A 21,871-nucleotide genomic window follows, 5' to 3' on the forward strand; every position below is an offset into this window, starting at 1 on the left:
GGTAACAATGAAAACGTTGTATTTACACAATTTCCTGAAGTATTTTTCGTAATAACTAGCAAACTAAAGATCATGTACATCCACTGCACACATCATCTGAAATAACAACTCATATTTCTCGCATCAAATGACATCAAAACGCATTTTAATGGCCAAACTAACCTTAAAATAGGCATTTTCTACCGAGAATAAAACGAAGGTCGGCCATGTTTTTTTATTTCTGCGGAGAGAAAGTTGAAGATCACGTGACATAGACGCCAGCCATTGGAAATGAATGGTGAAAAAAAACGTAGGGATCCTACAATTTCAGAGGCGTTTTTGTAGAAATACTACGTCCCAAGTTGTGGACCAACGTAGTTATTACACGTTTAGATGTGAGACTGGGTTGATCTATCTATCCATCCATCCATCCATCCATCCATCCATCCATCCATCCATCCATCTATCCATCTATCCATCCATCCATCTCTAAGTATATCAGAGTGGTTGTGTTATATTAAAGTGGACCTATCATGCTATATTTAAATGATATATTGTAGGGCCATACCTATATAAGGTATATTTATACGTTTCTGTTTTCAAAATACCAAACAGATCATGCATTTTAGCCATGCCTCATTTCGCTCTATGTGCTGTTTGCTGTCTACGGGTCTGATTCTGCTGACCACGCCCCCCTGCAGGAGAGGGGAGACGTGCTCTGATCAGCTGCTGGGCTGTCAGAAGAGGGGGAGAAAAAGAGATCTCCGTCCTCCGTGTTTTATTATATAGAGTCGTTATTCATTTGTTTTAAAGCTCAATAAATAACAAAGAAGACCTTTGACCGGCACTTTTCTAATTTTGTCCGGAAGATTTAAACTTTAACGGACATCTTGACCAGCGAAACAAACTGAAACTGAAACTCTGCCGCACGGTCCCCTCGTTCCTTGGAAGAGGCGGAGAGGTGGGTGTTTGTCATCTGCTGGTGGACTAACCGGAGAGAATTACAGTGCTTGCCTCGACGGGGAGGGATTGCATTGAATTACAGCAGCAGGAGCAAACGCTTGCCTCGGGGAGGGAGAAAAAAAGCCACAGTGAAGAATAAACAGAAGGGTAACCATGGTAACTATGGGCGGGAAGTCTTCTTCGCTGCTTTTGTGGCAGACTACAGCGCCACTTACAGTCCTGGCATATGTACTACAGCGTCTCCAGCGCTTTCGAGCGGCAATGGCCGGCCGTGGCCCAACCCCACATTCCCCTGATAGGTGGAGAGTTGGCCCAATAGCCGTAGCGCCACTTTCCTGACGTCAGTAACGTGTACAAATCTGGATCAGTTTTTATCAGATCCGTTGCAGCCCCGTTTTTAGAGATTTGGGTATGGAGGAAAATAGAGAGGGTTGTGTTTTCTGACACTTGGTGAGTTCCCTGGAACACCGGGGACACATATTCATGTATAAAAGATGTGCAAAAGTGCATTTTGCATGATAGGTCCCCTTTAAGTAAGATATCATGATCCCAACAAAAAGGGAAGTGTGAATGTGAATGTTGTCAGCCTGCAATGCACGCATGTTGTTTTGTATTACAGGGTTTAACATGATGAGGTGTGCACTGCAATAATCCTGCCAGAATGGAGCAGCTTTTTTTATCAGTTGTATTGGTATTGTGCTGATTATTTTAGATTTGACCCATGATTTAACCACTTAAAGTGTATTTGCATATGTATTTAGATGCATTTTGTAAAACAGCACTTTTGATCCTCCACCAATCCACTAATCACGTCTGTTTTGTAATTCATGCTGTGTCTGGTTTTGTCTGATTTCATCTGGTAATCCACATAGTTGAACTGTGTTCTTATGCTAAAGGTTTAAAAAAACATAAATGATCTGCTCCTTGATGAACTCCCTAATATTGAAAATCAAAACCAAAAGGAGAAAACAACCCTGATTATTATTGATCTTTTCTGATTTGATAATCATTATAGAGATTTTTAGACAGACTTTTCAAAACTCAAAATACAGTTAAAAGCTTCATGCAAGTCAAATGAAATCAATACATCATAAGAACATCACAGAATCTTAAGAAAAAACAAATCAAAACTCATTCAAGAATTAAAAAACAGGCAGAAACAAAAAGATACAAATAATAGGTAACGTCAAATCAGGAAGAGCTCTCAGATAAAGAATTTAAAACAAGAGATTTGAAACATTTTACAGACTCCGCCAAACTGTTTTTTGGGTGTGTGTGTGTGTGGGGGGGGGGGGTTAAGGAGTTAACCCTTATTCTGTACAGACTGGTAAAAAAGTGAACTGAACAAGGAGAAAGAGTGGCTCCCCCTGCCTGTAAAAACATACACTTACAGTATATTTCACATAAACAATCACAGTCTGTTCTAATGAATACGTTAAGTCTATGTCTATCCCAGAGTGCACTGCTGCATCATTTTATAGTAAAACATTTCTTGGATTCAATATATATACTACTGTTCATAGTGTTTATACAAAAAAATAATGTTCAGACGTTAAATACATGTTTTATATTTGTCATATTTATATACTTTCATTACGTACACATATACCTATACATTACACTGCATTTGATGGTTTCTTTTGCACTGGTTAGATGCTACCTACATGTTGTTGACCCGGTACTCTGTCCAATGACAGTAAAGTTCAATCTAATCTATCTGTCTGTGTGTGGGAATGTGAGGGTGAGTTTGTGTGTACATGTGTGTCTGTGGAGGGGGTTAACCACAAGATAACAGAGACACTCATCCTAACCGCTGACCCCCGCTGACCTCTGGTAATTGCAGGAAAGCCTGTAATGACAGAGCTCATCTATCAGCTGACCTCAACAGCCCTGTTGTCCATCAAACAAAATGATATTCTAGATGTCTGAGAGAATAGGCCCACCTGTTGGGGTAGTCTTTGATTCATTAAGTGTTCAACATGACAACTTGGGCACTCACATAAAGGCAGAACAGCTGTGATACCATTTTTAGATAAATAAAGAGACAATGGGCGTCATTCATCCATATCTTGAGAAGGGTCCTCAGAAAAGTCTACGTTGAATTGTTCTTTAAGAGTTTTTCGTTCTTGTGTTCACTTATTGATTAATTGCATTGTCCTCGTAAATTGAAAGCATGTGCCTGTCAATCTTGAATAGCAGGTAAACGCACTGCCAGTCACCATAACATGGACGAGACTGCAGGGCTGTGAGTACACAGAAACTGAAAAGAGATAATTAAGTCAAGGATGGCCAAAAGCAACCTAAAGAGTTCTTAAGTGGAGGTACACAGTAAGTGAACCCCAAAAGAGCTTAATATTTAGATGAATGGTATGCTATTACTTGGTCAGTGGTGATGTGTTACTGTAGAGTTATTTTGGTTTAAAAGGGTCAACATTGATTAAAATTTAAATAAACAATTTTCCCCCCAAACATTTTCTGTACTCAAATGTGCAAATATGCTCTGGAGTTTACGTACATTCTGTTCTTACCTTACAAAAAGTGCAAATGAGAAAACATTGGCGCATGTCAGAGTTTTCATGTATAGATTTGTTGGTGGAAAGGGTGTAATGCTCTTTCTTTTATTCCATGAACTGGACATTTCTGGACCTTTTTTGTTAAGATTTGTTGCCTCTTTTGTTAAGAACAGGTATAAGTTATCAAAAATAAATGAAATGTTAGATCAAGGGAATATGCACTATTTGATTAATTGTGTTGTCTTACTTTAACCCTAACCCTTAAACCTAACCCTAAAAATGGAATATGCTCTCTGTCAATTGATAATCCCCTTAAAAGGATGGTATACAAAGGTGATACAAACTACAAGGATTAGTTAGAGTGATGACCTTCCACCAGGTCCTGGGATATTATTTATGGTTTAACGTCTGCAATGGTAAAGCCCATAGAGATTCAAAAGTATATTACCAGCTGCTCTATCAGGTTATACACTACCAGCCTGATATTGGAAGTGCATTTGGTTTGTGTTCATAAATATTTAACCATATATACTCCATTTGAAGAAACGCACCTGTCCAATGACTATGCGGCCTGTACGTTTAAATCTAGTCCCTTTTTTACCTCGGGAGGGATTATGTGGCTGACCAGTAAAAAAGACAAGGCCCGTCATTGTTACTCTTTCTTCTGGCACAAAGATCTCATTCAGATTGTGATTCAGCAATTTTCTTCAAGGTTGTCGCACGTCACATACTCAGATACATACTCTTATATTCAAGAAATGTAAAAGGAACACTGGTATAAGCATCTTTACAGTATATATAACATTATCAGAACTGTATAAATGGTTTTGGAAATATTTGTTCTGTAAATGTACAACACTCGTCTGCAGATTCTATATATAATAAATATGTTATTGATTTCTGAGACTGCATACACTTGGAAAGACAATGGGTATTCAGAAAGAATCCTGATGGTTTTCCATGTGACCCCAAATCACACTGAAACATAATCACGTTTTCGCATTTGCAAGCCCAGTTCGAAGGTAAACACGATGCCACCTTAAGCTGACTCCACCTTCACTCGTCTAAGCTGTATAAAGAAGGTAGAATCTGTTTCTCCCTCTCCCTTTCTCTCTCACTAAAAGTCTTATGCAGGACCTTGAGCCAACGGGATCCGATATCGCCTTCACCTCAGGAGGGTTGAGCCAGCGGACACAGAGGGCCTTCTATCCCACCGAGCCCTGGAAGAGAGTATTTCAGCTCCTTCTTCATCCCCAGCTCCAACCATGTACTCTGCAGGCCTGGAGATCCTCGGGATGATCCTGGCCGTGGCCGGCTGGCTGGGGGTGATCGTGACCTGCGGCCTGCCCATGTGGCGGGTCGCTGCCTTCATCGGGCAGAACATTGTCATCTCTCAGGTGATCTGGGAGGGCTTGTGGATGAACTGTTCAGTGCAGAGCACGGGACAGATGCACTGCAGGGTGCACGAATCCATGCTGGGGCTGCCGGTGGACCTGCAGGCAGCTCGTGCCTTGGTCATTGTTTCCATGGTGCTGTCTATAGTGGGCATCGGCCTGTCGGTGGCTGGGGCCAAGTGCACCAACTGCAGCCGGGACGTGAGCAGCAAACCGCGGCTCATGGTGGCTGCTGGAGTGACCTTCGTGGTGGCGGGGCTGCTGCTGCTAGTGGCCGTGTCCTGGACAGCCAACGCCATCGTGCTGGGCTTCTACGACCCCATGCTGGAGGAGACGGGGAAGAGGGAGTTTGGTAATGCTCTGTACTTTGGCTGGGCTTCCTCCTGCCTCCTCATCCTGGGGGGAGCCCTGCTCTGCTGCTCCTGCCCAGCTCCAGCAGCGACTGTTGGTGGCTCCATGCCCCATCGGGTGGACTACTCAGCTGTCAAGACTATGTCCGTCAATGGATACCCCAGAAGAGACTATGTATGAACGTGTGACATGTCGCAGATGAACATACGATGACTCGTGTTAGCCTATTTGTCCACAGCAGACGGATGTTAATGCTATCATGGGCTTTGGCAATAAGTACGAACCACTGATGCTATAAAACATGTTTTATATGTGTTTTTGATTTTTTTTTTTTTTACTGTAGAGGTGGGCATCTTAAATTGCTTTTAATATTTTATTTAAAATATTTATACATTTTAGTGGTTATTTTTCTAAGATTATGATTATGTCTGATTTTAAATGTACATGTTTATCTAAATTACAACTGATTAAAGCAAGTTTTCTTTTTATAAAAGAAGAATTTACAAGAATTTACTAAAGCCTTCTTCGCGGTGGAGATTCCATTTATAACCCTGTGCTTTCATGCCAAGTCAGAATTCAATGCTCAAATTAAGTGTAACATAGCAACTATGCACAACTTCTTACTATACAAAGACAGGGGCAGGTGGCAGCTGAGTTCAGCCGAGTCTGACCAATAAGAGGTGCACGCCGAAATGAGGTATTTTATTTCAATGTAGATGGAGGACAGACACAATGGGTGGCTTGTTTCAGAGGAGCACCTTATGCTTCCCTTCCATTGTAGCCTGTTCTCCATTCACAGGTGAAACTGAGTCAGAGATAAAAGTCTCCCTCTGCAAGGGGAGGTAACCTCCACTGTAACCGAGTCTGAGCCACAAAGACCCCATTGATCCGAGGGGTTCCAACTGTTTACCACGGGTGGGACTCACTGTAATGAAAGTGTTTCTACATTTTCAAAGAGTCACCTGAAACAAAAAAGAAGACAAAACAAAAGCATGTTCTGTAGGAATAATAATGCAACAGTTGGATTTGTAGAAAGATGGAAACACCTCAGCAGGCCCACTGTCACATCTGAGGTGTCACAAACCATTTAGAGTCATAATCAATTCCCTACAAACATTGGTCTAAAGTGAGTAAAGTAGATTTACTCAAGTACTCTACCTAAGTACACTTCTGAGATACTTGTACTTTACTTGATTATTTCCATTCTACTCCACTACAGTTCAAAGGTAAATCATGTACTTTTACTCACCTACATTTATTTAATACCTTTAGTTACTTTACAGATCTGGATGAATGATGTTAAATCAGACTTTAGTTCCACCTGGAGTAAATGTTAATGATCAATCATTATAAAACATATTATATATATTATGGACTATCATAATGGACCAATCTGCACAATGACTACTTTTACTTTTGGTACTTTAAGTATGTTTTGATACTAATTATTTTGTACTTTTACTTGAGTAACTTTTCGATTGCAGGAATTTGACTTCTAACAGAGTATTCCTACACTCTGGTACTTCTACTTTTACTTAAGTACAAGATCTGAGTACTTCTCCCACCTTTGCTTACAAAGTACTTCCTATTCTACCAGTTGTACATTTTTAATACATAAAGGTATATCGTGAAGTATATTGGTAGGAGAAAAAAGCTAAAATCATTAATGTTAACAAAAGTGCATTATTTTTAAGAGTCACATTCTTAAAGATTATTTTTTGTAAAAGACTCTGCTACCCATTAAGCCTTGCTTTAATTTCACACTATACAACGTATCTCCTTTTTACATCTGTCAAAGAGTAAACCGGTCAGGAGACTTTTACACTTTCAATTCTTGTTCAGGTACATTCAAACGTCTTCTCACATATTCTTACTACAATGTATAGATACAAACTTGCATGGATATTGGAAAATTCATAATTTACAAGAAACAAAGATACAGATTGAAAACATCTTCTTGACCTACTTTAGCTCGAAGAGGTTAATGATCAAGAAGAATAGATTTCTAAATATCCTGCAACCCCCCCTTCAGTGAGCTCAGACCCTGCAGGCAGGATTGTGTTACTGAGCCCAGCCGTGCAGTCATGTGTTCATAAGAAGGTAAAAGAACCCGGTCAGAGGTGAAAACACTTTCTGCCGTAAGAGCAGCTCCCACTTCACTGGAATTTCAACCAAACCTGTTATCGTTGCTAAAAGAATGACATGTACTGTAAAAGTAAGGTTGGCAAACATTTAGACCTCATGGCAAAGAGAGTTACCAGAAGTAACCAGTGTTTTGTTCTGATTAACAATCAGACACAAATAAAAGGTCTCCTGTGTAGCATTAAGGGACTAAAATTCGCAAATATGTTGTGCAACCCTGTATTGTAAAATGACAATATAAGAAACCATGTCGTGGTGAGTCAGAAACTGAAGTGATGTTGGGTTTTTACACAACCATCAAATGCCTTTAAATACAGGCACTACATCACATTGGTAAAGCAGAGACTTTCATTATTTATTTTTTGTTAACTGAACTGCAGATTCAGAGTGTGTGTGTGTGTGTGTGTGTGTGTGTGTGTGTGTGTGTGTGTGTGTGTGTGTGTGTGTGTTTAGAAGGGTCTTTTTCTACAGCACGTGCAAAAGTTAAATTGTGGTTAAAACCTCTGATGCACTACGACCTTCAGAGCAAGGACGCTGATAAGACACCCCCCCCCCCCCCCCCACCACCACCCCCCACCAATAGCACACGCACTCAGACAATTGTTTCAAATTCCAACACGCTGGCTGATTCTCTTTTTTTGTAGTAAGGTTTCCTTGAACCATCTCTAGAACTGTGTTTATGTCCAGAGAGGAATGCATGCTAATAATACAGATGTTTCTATGTGCCCCTTCCACATGCAGATGCATTATTGTTTGTCTTGCATTGCGGTTCTCACATGTGGTCTCTGTCCTTAACTTCCCATGGGAACCTAGGCAGCTTGGAAAAGCTATGTTTAAAACATATTTTAGCAGCACACACCCCAACAACATGATGTAACCTTTTATCATATGGGGGTTTTTAAATAAAATGTAATGAATAATGACGTCTTCTGATATCTGTGTCAAAAGAAACCTCTGCTTGAAAAAATACGTCAGGTGATTTAACTGGAAATATTCTGGGTATCGTCTCTCCCAAAGATTTTAGAAAAAACGTTTTATAAACATCTTCTTCCTAATTTATTATTTGTAAGCCATTCACTATTATAAGCCAGCTGCTGTTTTTATTCCCTGTCTTGCAAGATTGTTGATAACCCTCTCAAAACTTAACTCAAGTACATCCAGGGATGTAAAGTAACTAAGTACATTTACTCAAGTACCGTACTTAAGTACAATTTTGAGGTTCTTGTGCTTTACTTGAGTATTTACATTTTTAGCTACTTTGTATTACAAATCAGAGGTAAATCATGTACTTTTACTCAGCTACATGTATTTAATACCATTAGTTACTTTACAGATTTGGATTAATGATGTGAAATATAATCAACTCTTAAATCAGACATTCACATTCATATTTTCACGTCTTGCCGTGATACCGGGTTGGACTGAATAGCTAGATTCCAGGAACATCTAGTGAGATCAGTACAGACCCTGCAGTATACAAAGTCATTCAAACTAGCTGCACCTTTACCAGCTTTGAGAACACTTTCATGATCAATCATTATAAAACATAATCATATATATTATTCTGAAATGGACCAATCTGCACAATGAATACTTTTACTTTTGCTACTTTAAGTATATTTTGATGCCAATACTTTTGTACTTTTACTTGAGTAACATTTTGAATGCAGGACTTTTACTGTAACAGAGTATTACACTCTACCACTTCTACTTTTACTTAATACAAGATCTGAGTACTTTTCCCACCTTTGAGTACATCTAATAATTAACAATCCCTTAGCTGCTTACTAACAAAACCCCTAAAACGAATCATTATATTTGCGCTAAACAACTGCCTGAGGATCCTTCAGAGAAGAGTGCAATGAGAAACCTGTGGGAGTTGAAATTGTGTCTTCCACTTTCAGCCACCATTATTTACAGGCTGTTATCCATTAACTACTCCAGACCTGAGATACAGGCTCTCTGTTTACTCTCCCCTCACCCAAATAGATGGGGGAGCTACCGGGGGAGAGGAAGTTGAATGATTAAACTGAGGCTGTTTACATGCCAATGCTGGGTTTTTGTACGTCGAGGCGAGGTGGGACTGAAGGCGATTTGAATTCCCATCCGGCCAATAACCAGGTGACTCCACCCTCTGTGCTAAAGAAATCTGCTTATATGAGCAATCAGAACTCCACAGAAAACTCACTTTGTCCACCTCTGAAATACTGACGTAGAGAAGACTTCTGCTCACTTTGACTCAAAGATTTACGACATGCCTTCAGTGGGACTGGAGATACTTGGAGTGGGTCTAGCTGTCCTGGGATGGATCTCAGCCATTGTGTCCTGCGCCCTGCCCATGTGGAGAGTGTCAGCGTTCATCGGGGTGAACATCGTCACAGCGCAGACCACTTGGGAAGGCATCTGGATGAACTGCGTGGTCCAGAGCACAGGTCAGATGCAGTGTAAAATCCACGACTCCATGTTGGCTCTCACTGCAGACCTCCAGGCCGCCCGCGCTCTTACTATCATCTCCATCATGCTGGGCATTGTGGGAATCATGGTGGCCATTATGGGGGCAAAATGCACCAACTGTGTGGATGACGAGTCGGCCAAGGCTCGGGTGATGATAGCTGCTGGGGTGGCCTTCATCCTGGCCTCACTGACCCAGCTGATCCCTGTGTCCTGGTCAGCCAATTCCATCATCATGGAGTTCTACAGTCCAATCATACCTGAGTCCCAGAAGAGGGAGATAGGGGGGGCTCTGTACCTGGGCTGGGCTGCTGCCGCGTTCCTGCTCATCGGAGGGGGGATCCTCTGCTCCAGTTGCCCCCAACAACCTGAGAAAAGGTACGGGCCTCCATCAAAGGTGATGTACTCCCAGCCGAGGTCTCTGGCCCAAAGTGGTTACGATAGGAGGGACTATGTCTGAACTCACACCTGCTCTTTCTCACAACTTCGCCATCATGAAAAAGACTGCTTGGAGAGATCTCCAATTTGTTTATAACTTATACACATCTTTCTTAATGTTGAGATGGTGAAAACTATTTTCATGCCACTATATGCCATTTAGAACAGAGCCTGACTTCAAAATTGTTTGCCTTTATTAAATCTATTGTGTGTTACTTTGATGCTGTTGGAGGCTAACAACTGTGTTAGTGATGCTGTGTAGCCTGTATTTTATACTATGGAAATAATTGTATAATTTGTGACCCGAATTCAGAAAATACATGAATCTGCATTTGTACTTCTTTATTGTTTTTCACTGTATTGGTTGTGTATGTGTATTGACAAGGAAGTTCAAGTAAGCGTGTCATGAAGTCATTTCATTTTGGAATCTATTCAGTGTGTAAATCAGTTAATCTGAAATGTTTCAATGTTCAACATGTTCCATTTTAAATTAAAGGCCTTTTTGTATTTAAGTTGTCTTGATCATTTAAACATTTGACAAATATATTGGTTTATGTTTTCTGTCTCCTTATCGTTATTAAGGGTGAGCAGCTGAAAAAAATGGTATTTTTAAGTTTATTAATAACTTCTCTGTTGTTTTTTTTGTCATGTTCATCAACAATGCCCTGAATTCTATTGTCACCTCCTAGGTGGTATGAGCCCTCAGGTTTAAAACCCCTGCTTTATTTCACAGTATAAATGTGCCCATAGTAAATATTTAATTGGTTTTAAGGTCATGGTACACTCAAAAAACAGAAACGTTGAACCTAAAAAAAATATTGAAACTTTAAATTATTGCTTTCAACTAACCTGATACAGTTATGTGAAATCTGTTGACATAATACATTTAATTAATGTCAACGTTTCAGTTTTTTCAGTGTAGGTTCTGGATACCAAACTAACACCCATAGGAAAATGTTAACATATATAAACACTTAAAAGAGATTTAAGTGTTTAGAGATTTGGTAAAATATCTGGTCTCCATATCGACAGGTGCAAAGATAATTTGTGATTCCATGCACCCTGCACACTCGACCGTGAGTCTGTTCCTCAGCACATAAATCCACCTGGCTGTCTCCCAGCTCTGTGTGCTCTGTGATAACAAGAACCGCTACTTTGTCAGCTTCCCCACACTCGACTACCTGAAAACAATGGAACTGTTTCATTCAGAAGGGGAGACTCATGGGAGGGGGGCTGTCAACACTGGGGCGGTGGGGGCTTTTCTAGGGAAAAAGTCAGATCTCTGAAGAATTTCAAGGGCATTCTGTAGACAGACAGTCATTAAGGCCCATCAAACAAAATTCTGCTCTCAGGTGAAAGCCTCATAACTCTAAGTGTTAAAGTGATCCTTAAACTGAACTAGTGCATAAAGTTTAAAAGGTTTCCATCCTTGGTCTTATGAAAACTCTTAAAACCCTCTTTGTACGTTTTTTTAAAACTGCCGTCAAGCTTAAAGCATGATGTTTTGTTGTCTTTTCAACAGCATGAAGCAATGGCATTTTAGACCGGAGAATAAGAGTAGAAGGATGTAACTGAGCAATGTAGTTCAATCATTCTTTGTATATTATACATTTGAATAACAAAAAGCAAAGATCATCAGACCTGTACAAAGAAGCTTACGTTACCGACTGTAACAAGAGTTTTTCAGGAAAAGGTAGATTCTATTTTAATCAGTCACGTTTGCTGTCATTTGCACATTTTCAATCATACAGTAAGCCTTAACCCACCTTAGTACGTTTTCATTGTTTATAACAACACACTCAATGGTTGCATGCCCTTTCAGCTGTAAAAGGCCCCTTTGTGGCCCGGCCCATTGGGAGCCGGCCATGTAAGCTGATCTCAGAGTGTGTCCAGGTCCTTCCTCCTTTTTTAGTGATGTCAGCTCCTTCAAGGACGCCTCCCCTCCACTTGAGCCTTATAAAGGATCCTGGTGACGTTGAGGCAACAGATCATCACACACTCACAGATGTGAGGCCTGAAATTAAGTTAATTGCTAGTTTGGTCTCTGGTTGACTCTTCCCCTTTGCAGGTACTTTTCTGTGACCTCCTCTCAGGTGTGGCAGAAGAGGAAGACTTTTTAAGTATGTCTATTGGGCTGGAGTTGATAGGCATTTCCCTTTGCATTTTGGGATGGATTATTGCCATTTTAGCGTGCGCCCTGCCCATGTGGAGGGTGACAGCCTTCATTGGCAGCAACATCGTGACGGCTCAGATCATCTGGGAGGGCCTGTGGATGACCTGCGTGGTCCAGAGCACGGGCCAGATGCAGTGTAAGGTCTACGACTCCATGCTGGCCCTCTCCCCGGACCTCCAGGCGGCCCGCGCCCTCACCATCATCTCCATCCTGTTAGCCATCCTGGCGGTGCTCGTCTCCATCGCCGGGGCCAAGTGCACCAACTGCATTGAGGACGAGGCCTCCAAGTCCAAGGTGATGATCATCTCCGGGGTGTTCTTCATCGTTTCCGGGGTCATGCAGCTCATTCCTGTCTCCTGGACGGCGAACACCATAATCAGAGACTTCTACAACCCTTTGCTCACGGACGCTCAGCGGAGGGAGCTGGGGGCCGCGCTCTACATCGGCTGGGCGGCTGCTGCCCTCCTGATTCTCGGAGGTGGATTGCTCTGCTGCTCCTGTCCTCCTCGTGAGACCAGATACAACCCTTCAAGGATGGCTTACTCTGCCCCTAGGTCCGCAGGTGGCCCAGGGTTAGAAAGAAAAGACTATGTCTGAATGGACGTCAAGGAGGAAGAGACATTATTGAATCACAAACCTGCTCGTTTCACCAAACTGACGGCGTAATGAGGGAAAGAGCTAAGAAAACAAGGAGACTCTATCATGAAGGATGTGTTTGATTTTGCCTTTAATGTTAAGTATCTCTGATTAGACGCTTTGTTATTCAGAGACTGAAAAAGCATGCAAAGGACATTGGAGTGAAAATCTCCTTTAATTATGTTTCACAGAAATAGTGTTCTTAGTCTTTTTTAAGGTTAACACACTAAAAGTTATTGTTACAATCAGTATGTATTATATACTTTTTATACAGTTCTGGCGCCTTAATGTTTACTACTGATTTTTTTTAAATAAAAAACGCCATCACTGTATCAAGTTTAAGCTTTACAGGCACTGGGCACTGCTGATTATAATATGAAAGACTCGGATGTGTTGAATTTGACGATGGTTATCAACTATATTATGTTCTGTAAATACTGTAGTAAGAGTATGATTAATCACCTGTAAATGAGAAGACAGATGATAACTGTATTCAATGCAGCTTTTAGTGCAGTGTTGTAAGGTTGGGGATGGGTAGGTAAGGGGGGGGGGGGGGGGGGGGGGGGGCGGGGTTGACAAAGGAGTGCTTTACAGTGTGCAGAGAGCAAAAGCTCCTGGGTTCATCCGTGACAGGAATAATACCCAGGTGATATACACAATTGAAGTATATGCATTGTGCTTTTTTAATAAACACAACTCTTTTTAAAGATACATGGACATCTTTATTCATTTCAAACAACAGCCGTTTCACGAGCTCAGTCTGAAGATCGAGCTCCATTTCAGATTTCGTAACGACATATTCCCTCCCTCGTGAGTCAGCGAACCGGTAACCAAAATGACGGAGTTTTCTTATTCTGGTGCCTGAGTAAGATGACACTGACATACAATCCTGAGGGCTACCTTACCAGCAACTGGCAACTTAACCACACGCGCTCTAAACAATTAGCCACAGGATCAGTTAACGGGCAGAGGTGAGAAGTGTGTGAGCACAGAGAATGGAGTCTTTCCAGACAGGTTACATGATTTATTCGTTTCTTAACCTTCAGACTTTAGTTATCATTGCATGCTTGCATCTTCTTTCCAACACCTTTCTACCTATACAATAACACATCTGTTTGTTAAAGCTGCCAAGTATCACCAAAAACTTCTGCTGGTCACTAAACAAGATGTAGAACTTAAATTAGAAGTGCCTTGAAAAACAAAAGCATTGCGTATTTTTAGCTAAAATGGTTACATCTTGAAACCTCTGGGCCGTTTTCCGGAGATGTCCAACTTCCTTTCAATCTTCCTGTTTTTCCTGAAGTCTCTTTTATCATTAAGACATTATGAAAAGCAGGACAGCATGGCATAGTTATCTACAATTTAGCATATTTCAATTGTCTATCATCCCGAGTATTCATGATAGACGAGTAAAGTAGATGAGTAAAGCCTTTTAGCGGCCTAGTTTCCCACAACACATGCAGTCACACCTGACAAAGGAAGCGACTTGAAAGTTTAATGACCATCTCATAGTAAATATGGTGGGGGTCACTTGGGGCTATATCACATTACTTTCCAACTGTTGTCTCTTACTCCCATATCAATGTCGCCTCTAACAAAAGCCAAGGAACTGCTTGACATCTGGTCATGATTACAGTTATTACAGATTAGAGCTCATTTTGACTCTAATGATTATACAAGTAGAATCATTTTTGTATTGTTATTAAATCCATGCAAGTTTCCACATAAAACTTTTAAAAGGGGGGGCCTGGTACATTAGTCAGGAAGAGTAAATCATTCAGTGGCCTACAGTGTGTGTCTGTCAATAACATGGCTCAATGCAAAATGATTTTCTAATGCCAAGATTTTCAGGAAGACATTTTAAGCCAAAATGACAAATGAGGAAATATCTTTTAGTTTATTTTATATACAGGATGTGTTCAGATGAAGTCAGATTATACGATGCTGTAATACTGTATATGTCCTGACAAATACTTATAATGCTATCTATGGCCTGTTGTGTGCAGTGTGGTCGTAGCATTCTTAGAATTTTTGCTATCAATTTTGGATACAATCATTTAATTGCTGATTAAAAAAAATCTATTAAAATACAATTCCAATAATAATAATAGCTTGGATTTATATAGCGCCTTTCATGAGACCCAAGGTCGCTTTACAAAGAAGAACAGGAGTAGAAACAAACATAACAAAAACAAAAGGCAGTCAGACAAACAGTCAGACAGACAAAACAACAAATAGATTAGGGGCAAAAGGCCTTAGCAAACAGATGGGACTTGAGGGCCCTTTTGAAGGCGTCAAGCGTGGGGATGTTGCGGATCTCCGCAGGGAGAGCGTTCCAGAGGGTGGGGGCTGCCCGGGCCCGGCGCCATGAGGGGGCAAAAGGGGGCATTGCCCCCTCAGTTGTCTTATTTGCCCCCTCACTTTGAGCATCATTCATCCATCGAAAAGTAAAATAATTGTCACAATTATTAAATAACTTTAAATTATTATTTCCCCAACACACGATACTATGTCTAGATCAAATATGTGGGCAGGCAGTCAAGCAACGTGTAAAAAAGACTCAACCCCAAGTGAGCTTGTAGTCTTAATTAATGTTAGCGTGTGTGCTTAGCTGTAAACACAGTCGGATGGGTGACCAAAACGTCCCCGTTTTCCGGGCAAAGTCCCCTTTTTCGGTGGCCGGTACCCAGTTGAAACTCCCGAAAATGTTCCCGTTTTTGAATGTGCATTAAAAAACATAGAGCAAGGTGAAATAAAATGTTACATGTCAGTAAAAACAGAGTAACAGTGTTGTGCCTGTTTGTAGCATCAGCGTATTTCTTCTTCTACTACTTCTTCTTCTTCTACCTCTTCTTCTTCTACTTCTTCTTCTACACTGTAAAAAAGGATTTGATCATTAAGTTATTGTAACTTTTGTCTTTAAGTTACTTTCACTTAAAGGGGACCTATCATGCAAAATGCACTTTTGTACGTCTTTTACAGATGGAGCCTCTTATTTTGGACCCCAGCATACAGCTTCCTGCCGACTGCCAGCCAGTTGCCAGCCAGTTGCCTGCCAAAGACCAGTATTCAGGAATGTTAGGCCCTCCCACTATTCTCCAATTTCAGGGTTTAACCAGGAGATGGCGCTATATATTAAATAACTAAGACTTAGTTTTTCACAATAGAAAATGCAGATATTATATAAAAAAACTAAAGTTAAAATCTTGTTTTTAATGCCCCAAGAGCAATAACATCTTGTCACAAGCTTTTTGGAAGAAAAAGACTGACTCAAGAGACCTGTAGTTGACTAATTACAGGCCTCAATAAAGTTCTGCCATTGGTTGTGAAAAACAACGGTGGACATAGTGGAAAGTGAAATTGACATTGTCGAATTTAATAAAAATACAAAATAATGTATCTGTGTACGTGTTTTACTATGTGATCTGCACTTATCAAACATCTAATTAAGGCGAGACACCCCAGGTGAATAGGGTATTTTTAACTTAAAGATATCAGCTAAATATTTCTCCAGTTAATTACTTACAATAAGGCAATTGTTTTTTGTATTACAAGTTTTCTGAAATAGCATGTTTAAATATCCAAATGAACCATTATCTCATGAAATATGCGCATATTTGAACACATTTCAGGAACCGAAATCTGAACTTTGGATAAAGCCAGGATCAAAATTATTGTTTCATTTTGTAGTCATATTAGTATCTAAGGCTTTTACAGAAGGGATTTTGGATATCTCTTTGTATCACTCCATAAATCAGAAAATACTGTCAACAGCCCTAAAATATCAATTTTCACCATGTTTTTAGGTATAAAATGTTATATAATTCAGGCTATGAATTATATATGACCAAACCCTTCTGTAAAAGCCTTCATAATATTGATAGGAATATAACTGGAAGGTTTGGTGTATGTAACTGCTGAGTGATTCTACAATTTAGGGTACATTCCATGTCCATTGATGTCCATTGATGATAATTATAATTATTCTAACTATTTTCTTCAAAAATATCATATTTTGCCTATTATTGGAAAGCATGTTATAATATCACACAAACATTATGTGCATCCTATGCTTTATTTAGCTTGAAATGTGTCATGATGTTCTTAAATTGTCAGTTTTTTGCTATGTCCGTTTTTCAGTTGAGGGTGTCTTGGATTCAAAATAATGAATAAAAACCATTAAAGTAAATTTAAAAAATGATTCATTTATTTCAAAAGTCTAAATACTAAAGAATAATAACATATTTTTAATTGATTTCCCCCTTTAAATAATTTAAATATCTTAATATATGAATGTCCGCAAAAGTTCTGTCAACTATGTTACTAACAGAACTTCCCCCTTTAACTCAAAAATTGTTTGTCCCAATACCATGTCACCAGCATCACATGATGCCATGTTCCTCTTTGGCAGACATTTTCAACACACTGTGGTGATTGTCCTCTACATTTTTACAATATTTTATGTATATATAAAACGATGTTAACACTTTCTCGTTCTTAATATATGCTATATTTAGGGTCGATATGTGTTGAATTTACTTTAAAATAGCAGATCACTGTGATTCACTTCTCCGCGGCTCCTCCGTGCAGAGAGGCCCCCCCCCCCGTTGACAATTCACGAGCGTCTAACTCTCTCCCCCCTGTGAAGAGATATCACAGGGGGGGGTTGGGACACACACATTCCGATGGCCAATTCGTTTTAAACAAAGAGTGGGGTGGGGGCTGGTGAACGGTATGGTCAATGTTTGTAAACACTGTGACATTTTGACTTTATTTGATCATTTCAGTTAAAAACTAACGTTCATATTTCATATTACTGTTTTGCCTGGCTGGACCTGTAATTTACAGGAAAGGAGTGCACGCTACTAAAGAGACACGCTACCATGGAAACCAAACAATGGTGTTGCTGTATTGAAGTCCGAGTGGAAACAGTCATATTTGGAGCGTTATGTTAGAATGAAACAGCGAGGTCGTGACTCACAAAAAAAAAGTGTTACTTCACTAACTGTAAGCTTGTCACTCAGAGTAACCTACAGTTAACTTAACTGTTGGAAAAGAAAGATCAGAGTTAGGAGTGTGAACACACAGCTGAGAGCTGCCGTTTCATTCTGACTGTTTAAAAAACGGTAACAACGGACTATTTTTCTTAGCGGATGCATGTAAATTTAAATCAATACATAGAACTATGTTTTAAATCAATAAAAATATTTTCTAAATCCATAAAAGCATTTTAATTAATATTGGGAGTCATGTCGTTACTTTGTTGAGAATGTGGCCATGTAATAAGCGGGATAATTTGCAGCGACTTGGTCATTATGGGGAAAAATAACACCCAGGGATCAAGATCCCTCCGCGACGCGGAGGGATCAGTAATTTTTAGTGAATTACTGAGTTTAGGCACGTTAATAACATTTTAATGAAGTTGAATACAGTATATTCATATTTGTCAGTGATTTCATGTCAATTCGGCGAACATAAACGATTAAATTAGGATTAAAAATCGAGAGCCGGCTGCTGTTCGTTACGGTAACCCAACTAGGACACTTGACACAGTGGCTTTTGGCAAAGCACACAAAGAAAACAAAAAAAACCGAGAGAGATGAGTTATTGTTATTACAACGTGACTTCACTATTATTTAACAACTATTTTTATTGGGTTCTTTTATTTGGGGTTAAGTACATTGTCAGAATAAGTGAGAAATGGATTTAACTTCTGTTAGACAGCTATCATACTGAATAAATATTTATGCAAAAATGTATGGCATTAATAATGTATATCTAATTACATTTAAAAATGTATGGCATTAATAATGTATATCTAATTACATTAACTGTGAATGTCTTTCATTTTATTTAAAATGAAATAAAATTACATAAAACATTTTCCATAAAAAAGTTGATTCAAGAACAAATCAGTACTTTTCTTATATGACTATTATTGCTAAATTTGAAAGGTCTTTACCAGCTTTGGAATTATATATATATATATATATAGCACCTTCTGCCATCCCATCTCTACTGACATATGGATCTTAACAAAGATCCGCTATACATTAGTACCAGATATACTGTACACGGACATTTTAGTGAACCAGACCAGCTGTTTCCGCTGGGTCTTCGCTTCCCGGGCATCACGTTGTTTACAAGTGTGTTCAGATGCTAAATGACAAGTGCAAGTGACAATTGTTGTCGTCTTCTCTGTGAACGTTTTTTTCTCCGTTATTTTGCCATTTTCAGATTTAAATTTCGAGCGGAAAGCTAACTAGGAAGTAATAATTACTTAAGCGGAGAACGGAGAAAGTAAACGTTACAGCAGGCATAACAACAGCCGGTGTTTATTTTATTATAATATTCAAGAACAAATCAGTACTTTTCTTATATGACTATTATTGCTAAATTTGAAAGGTCTTTACCAGCTTTGGAATTATATATATATATATAGCACCTTCTGCCATCCCATCTCTATATATAATATCTATCCGTGACATATGGATCTTAACAAAGATCCGCTATACATTAGTACCAGATATACTGTACACGGACATTTTAGTGAACCAGACCAGCTGTTTCCGCCGGGTCTTCGCTTCCCGGGCATCACGTTGTTTACAAGTGTGTTCAGATGCTAAATAAAAGTTTAGCTTGTACTTTTGATACCCCGCCTCTCGGCACCACAACATCCAGTTTACTGTATTTCACATGAGCGATGTCGAACATTGAAAAGTCCTTATAAAATCTCTGTTATTAGATCAGTACTTTTCTTATATGACTATTATTGACTTGAACACTGAGAATGTATTTATTAACTTCAGACATTTGAAATATTTGAAATCAGATGAAAACAAACTGTAACGGACCCTGCCGTGTTATCTATGATTACTATGCCTTACTGTACATTCATAATTTCAGCCGGAGGTAGGTGGTAGGCGTTGCGGAGGAGCAGATTGCGAGTGAGGTGCCTGTTCTAAACGAACTATTCCAGCTGTTATAAAGCATTAAATAAAAAGTAAGCAAGGAATACAGAATGTTTCGTTACGTAACTTTGTTGAGAATGTGGCCATGTACATGTAATACATGGGATCATTTGCAGCGACTTGGTCATTGTGGGGAAAAATAACACCCATCCTGATCGTTTCAATGAAGTTGAATACAGAATATTCATATTTGTCAGTGATTTCATGTCAATTCGGCGAACATAAACATCAATGATGATGATTAAATTAGGATTAAAAATCGGGAGAGCCGGCTCGTTCGTTTTTTCCGACTAAACAACATCTATTATTTAGAAGTTGATTTCACATGACTCCAGTGTGGAACCCCACTGCACCCCCTGGTGGATCAATGATCCATTGCAGCTGGCTTCACAATAATTAAATGTATTTATCATGGGGGCGGTATCAAGTCTGACTGGGGGCCGGCCGGCCATCACGGAACGTGCATGAACCGATCACGACCCTCGCACTTTAAACTGTCCAAAATAAGACGCTTCATCTGTATACATGAATATGTGTCCCCGGTGTTCCAGGGAACTCACCAAGTGTCAGAAAACACAACCCTCTCTATTTTCCTCCATACCCAAATCTCTAAAAAAGGGGCTGCAACGGATCTGATAAAAACTGATCCAGATTTGAACACTGTCCTGACGTCAGGACGGTGGCGCTACGGCTATTGGGCCAACTCCACCAATCAGGAGACGGCCATTGCCGTTCGAAAGCGCTGGAGACGCTGTAGTACATATGCCAGGCCAGTAGATGGTGCTGTTCTCACTGAATCTGCCCTTGCAGAGCAGAGCTAAAATTGAGCGAAATGAGGCATGGCTAAAATGCATGATCTGTTTGGTATTTTGAAAAGAAAAAAGTATAAATATGCCTTATATAGGTATGGTCCTACACTATATTATTCAAATATAGCATGATAGGTCCACTTTAATATATCAATTTATGCAATTTCTACTTAATTTCATAAGTTGTTATTATTTCAACTCAGCTCTGTAAGCCAGTTCAATGACCTCTACATTCTATGAAGTCAATTTGACTGAACAGTGTGAGTTGTGATGTGTAATGTTCTGGAACTTTCCATGGCCTCTTAACATGGCAGTAGTGATGACATATTCCTGCCCGGTGAAAATAGTTGTTTTCATTAATTAAAGGCATTTAACAGGGACATGAGTTTTTTACGATATACAGCAAGTCGATATACACCGAGTTCGATTCGCCATTATCAAAAGAAGAACTTCAACCGGACAGATTGATGACTACGAAAAGCTAAGCGGCGGATGAATACGTTTTTGTAAAGCGATGTGACAGTGAGTGAACATGACCTACAGAGTAACGGGTACGTAGATCTTTTCGGCTGATGAACCACTGACGGACAGGCAAAGTGAGGTGAGTGGTTGCATATTTAATGGTTTCAGGCAAAACGAAAAGTAGCTAAATGGAGTTAAATCAACACCTAACTGGTGTTTGAATGTTTATAAAGAGATTTTATTTCAGGGCAGAGTGTTGAATGTCGGTTAACCAAGCTAACATTACAGGATTATGATTATCTAAACTTTTATTAAATAAATAAGTTTCAAGCATTCTTACTCTTATTTATGACGCTTGTGATTTTTTAAAAGGTTTGAATGGTAACTGCCTATGTTTGTAGCTTAATTTAGAGCAGGGTTGCCAACTTTGGGTACCTGGCTGGAGTGAGATTTTGATATCATGGGTTTAATTCGGTTTAATTACACATGTGCGCACGAAATGACTGCTATCGTGTCAGCAGCGGGACTTTAGCATATATATAGGATATATATACAATATATACAAATACACAATAATGGACACAGACTA

The 21,871-nt window shown here is 39.6% G+C and overlaps 3 protein-coding genes across 3 annotated transcripts; all 3 read left to right on the forward strand.

Moving 5' to 3' along the window:
* The first annotated feature begins 4,720 nt into the window (after window positions 1-4,720).
* On the forward strand, window positions 4,721-5,380 carry LOC117471094 (claudin-4). The gene has a single exon (XM_034115895.1). It carries the CDS (start codon window positions 4,721-4,723, stop codon window positions 5,378-5,380), a length of 660 nt encoding a protein of 219 aa, XP_033971786.1.
* A 3,999-nt stretch (window positions 5,381-9,379) lies between these two features.
* Window positions 9,380-10,743, forward strand: LOC117471031 (claudin-3-like). Its single transcript, XM_034115812.1, has one exon. The coding sequence runs from the start codon at window positions 9,597-9,599 to the stop codon at window positions 10,251-10,253; it is 657 nt and encodes a 218-aa protein (XP_033971703.1). The 5' UTR covers window positions 9,380-9,596; the 3' UTR covers window positions 10,254-10,743.
* A 1,610-nt stretch (window positions 10,744-12,353) lies between these two features.
* LOC117471088 (claudin-3-like) lies at window positions 12,354-13,550 on the forward strand. The gene has a single exon (XM_034115887.1). It carries the CDS (start codon window positions 12,354-12,356, stop codon window positions 12,999-13,001), a length of 648 nt encoding a protein of 215 aa, XP_033971778.1. The 3' UTR covers window positions 13,002-13,550.
* The last annotated feature ends 8,321 nt before the right edge of the window (window positions 13,551-21,871 follow it).

Source organism: Trematomus bernacchii, unplaced genomic scaffold, assembly GCF_902827165.1.
Source record: "Trematomus bernacchii unplaced genomic scaffold, fTreBer1.1, whole genome shotgun sequence".
Classification (NCBI taxonomy): Eukaryota; Metazoa; Chordata; class Actinopteri; order Perciformes; family Nototheniidae; genus Trematomus; species Trematomus bernacchii.

Excerpts from the sequence above, each read along its gene's own strand:
- LOC117471094 (XM_034115895.1), top strand. The coding sequence starts at position 4,721 with ATGTACTCTGCAGGCCTGGAGATCCTCGGGATGATCCTGGCCGTGGCC.
- LOC117471031 (XM_034115812.1), top strand. The coding sequence starts at position 9,597 with ATGCCTTCAGTGGGACTGGAGATACTTGGAGTGGGTCTAGCTGTCCTG.
- LOC117471088 (XM_034115887.1), top strand. The coding sequence starts at position 12,354 with ATGTCTATTGGGCTGGAGTTGATAGGCATTTCCCTTTGCATTTTGGGA.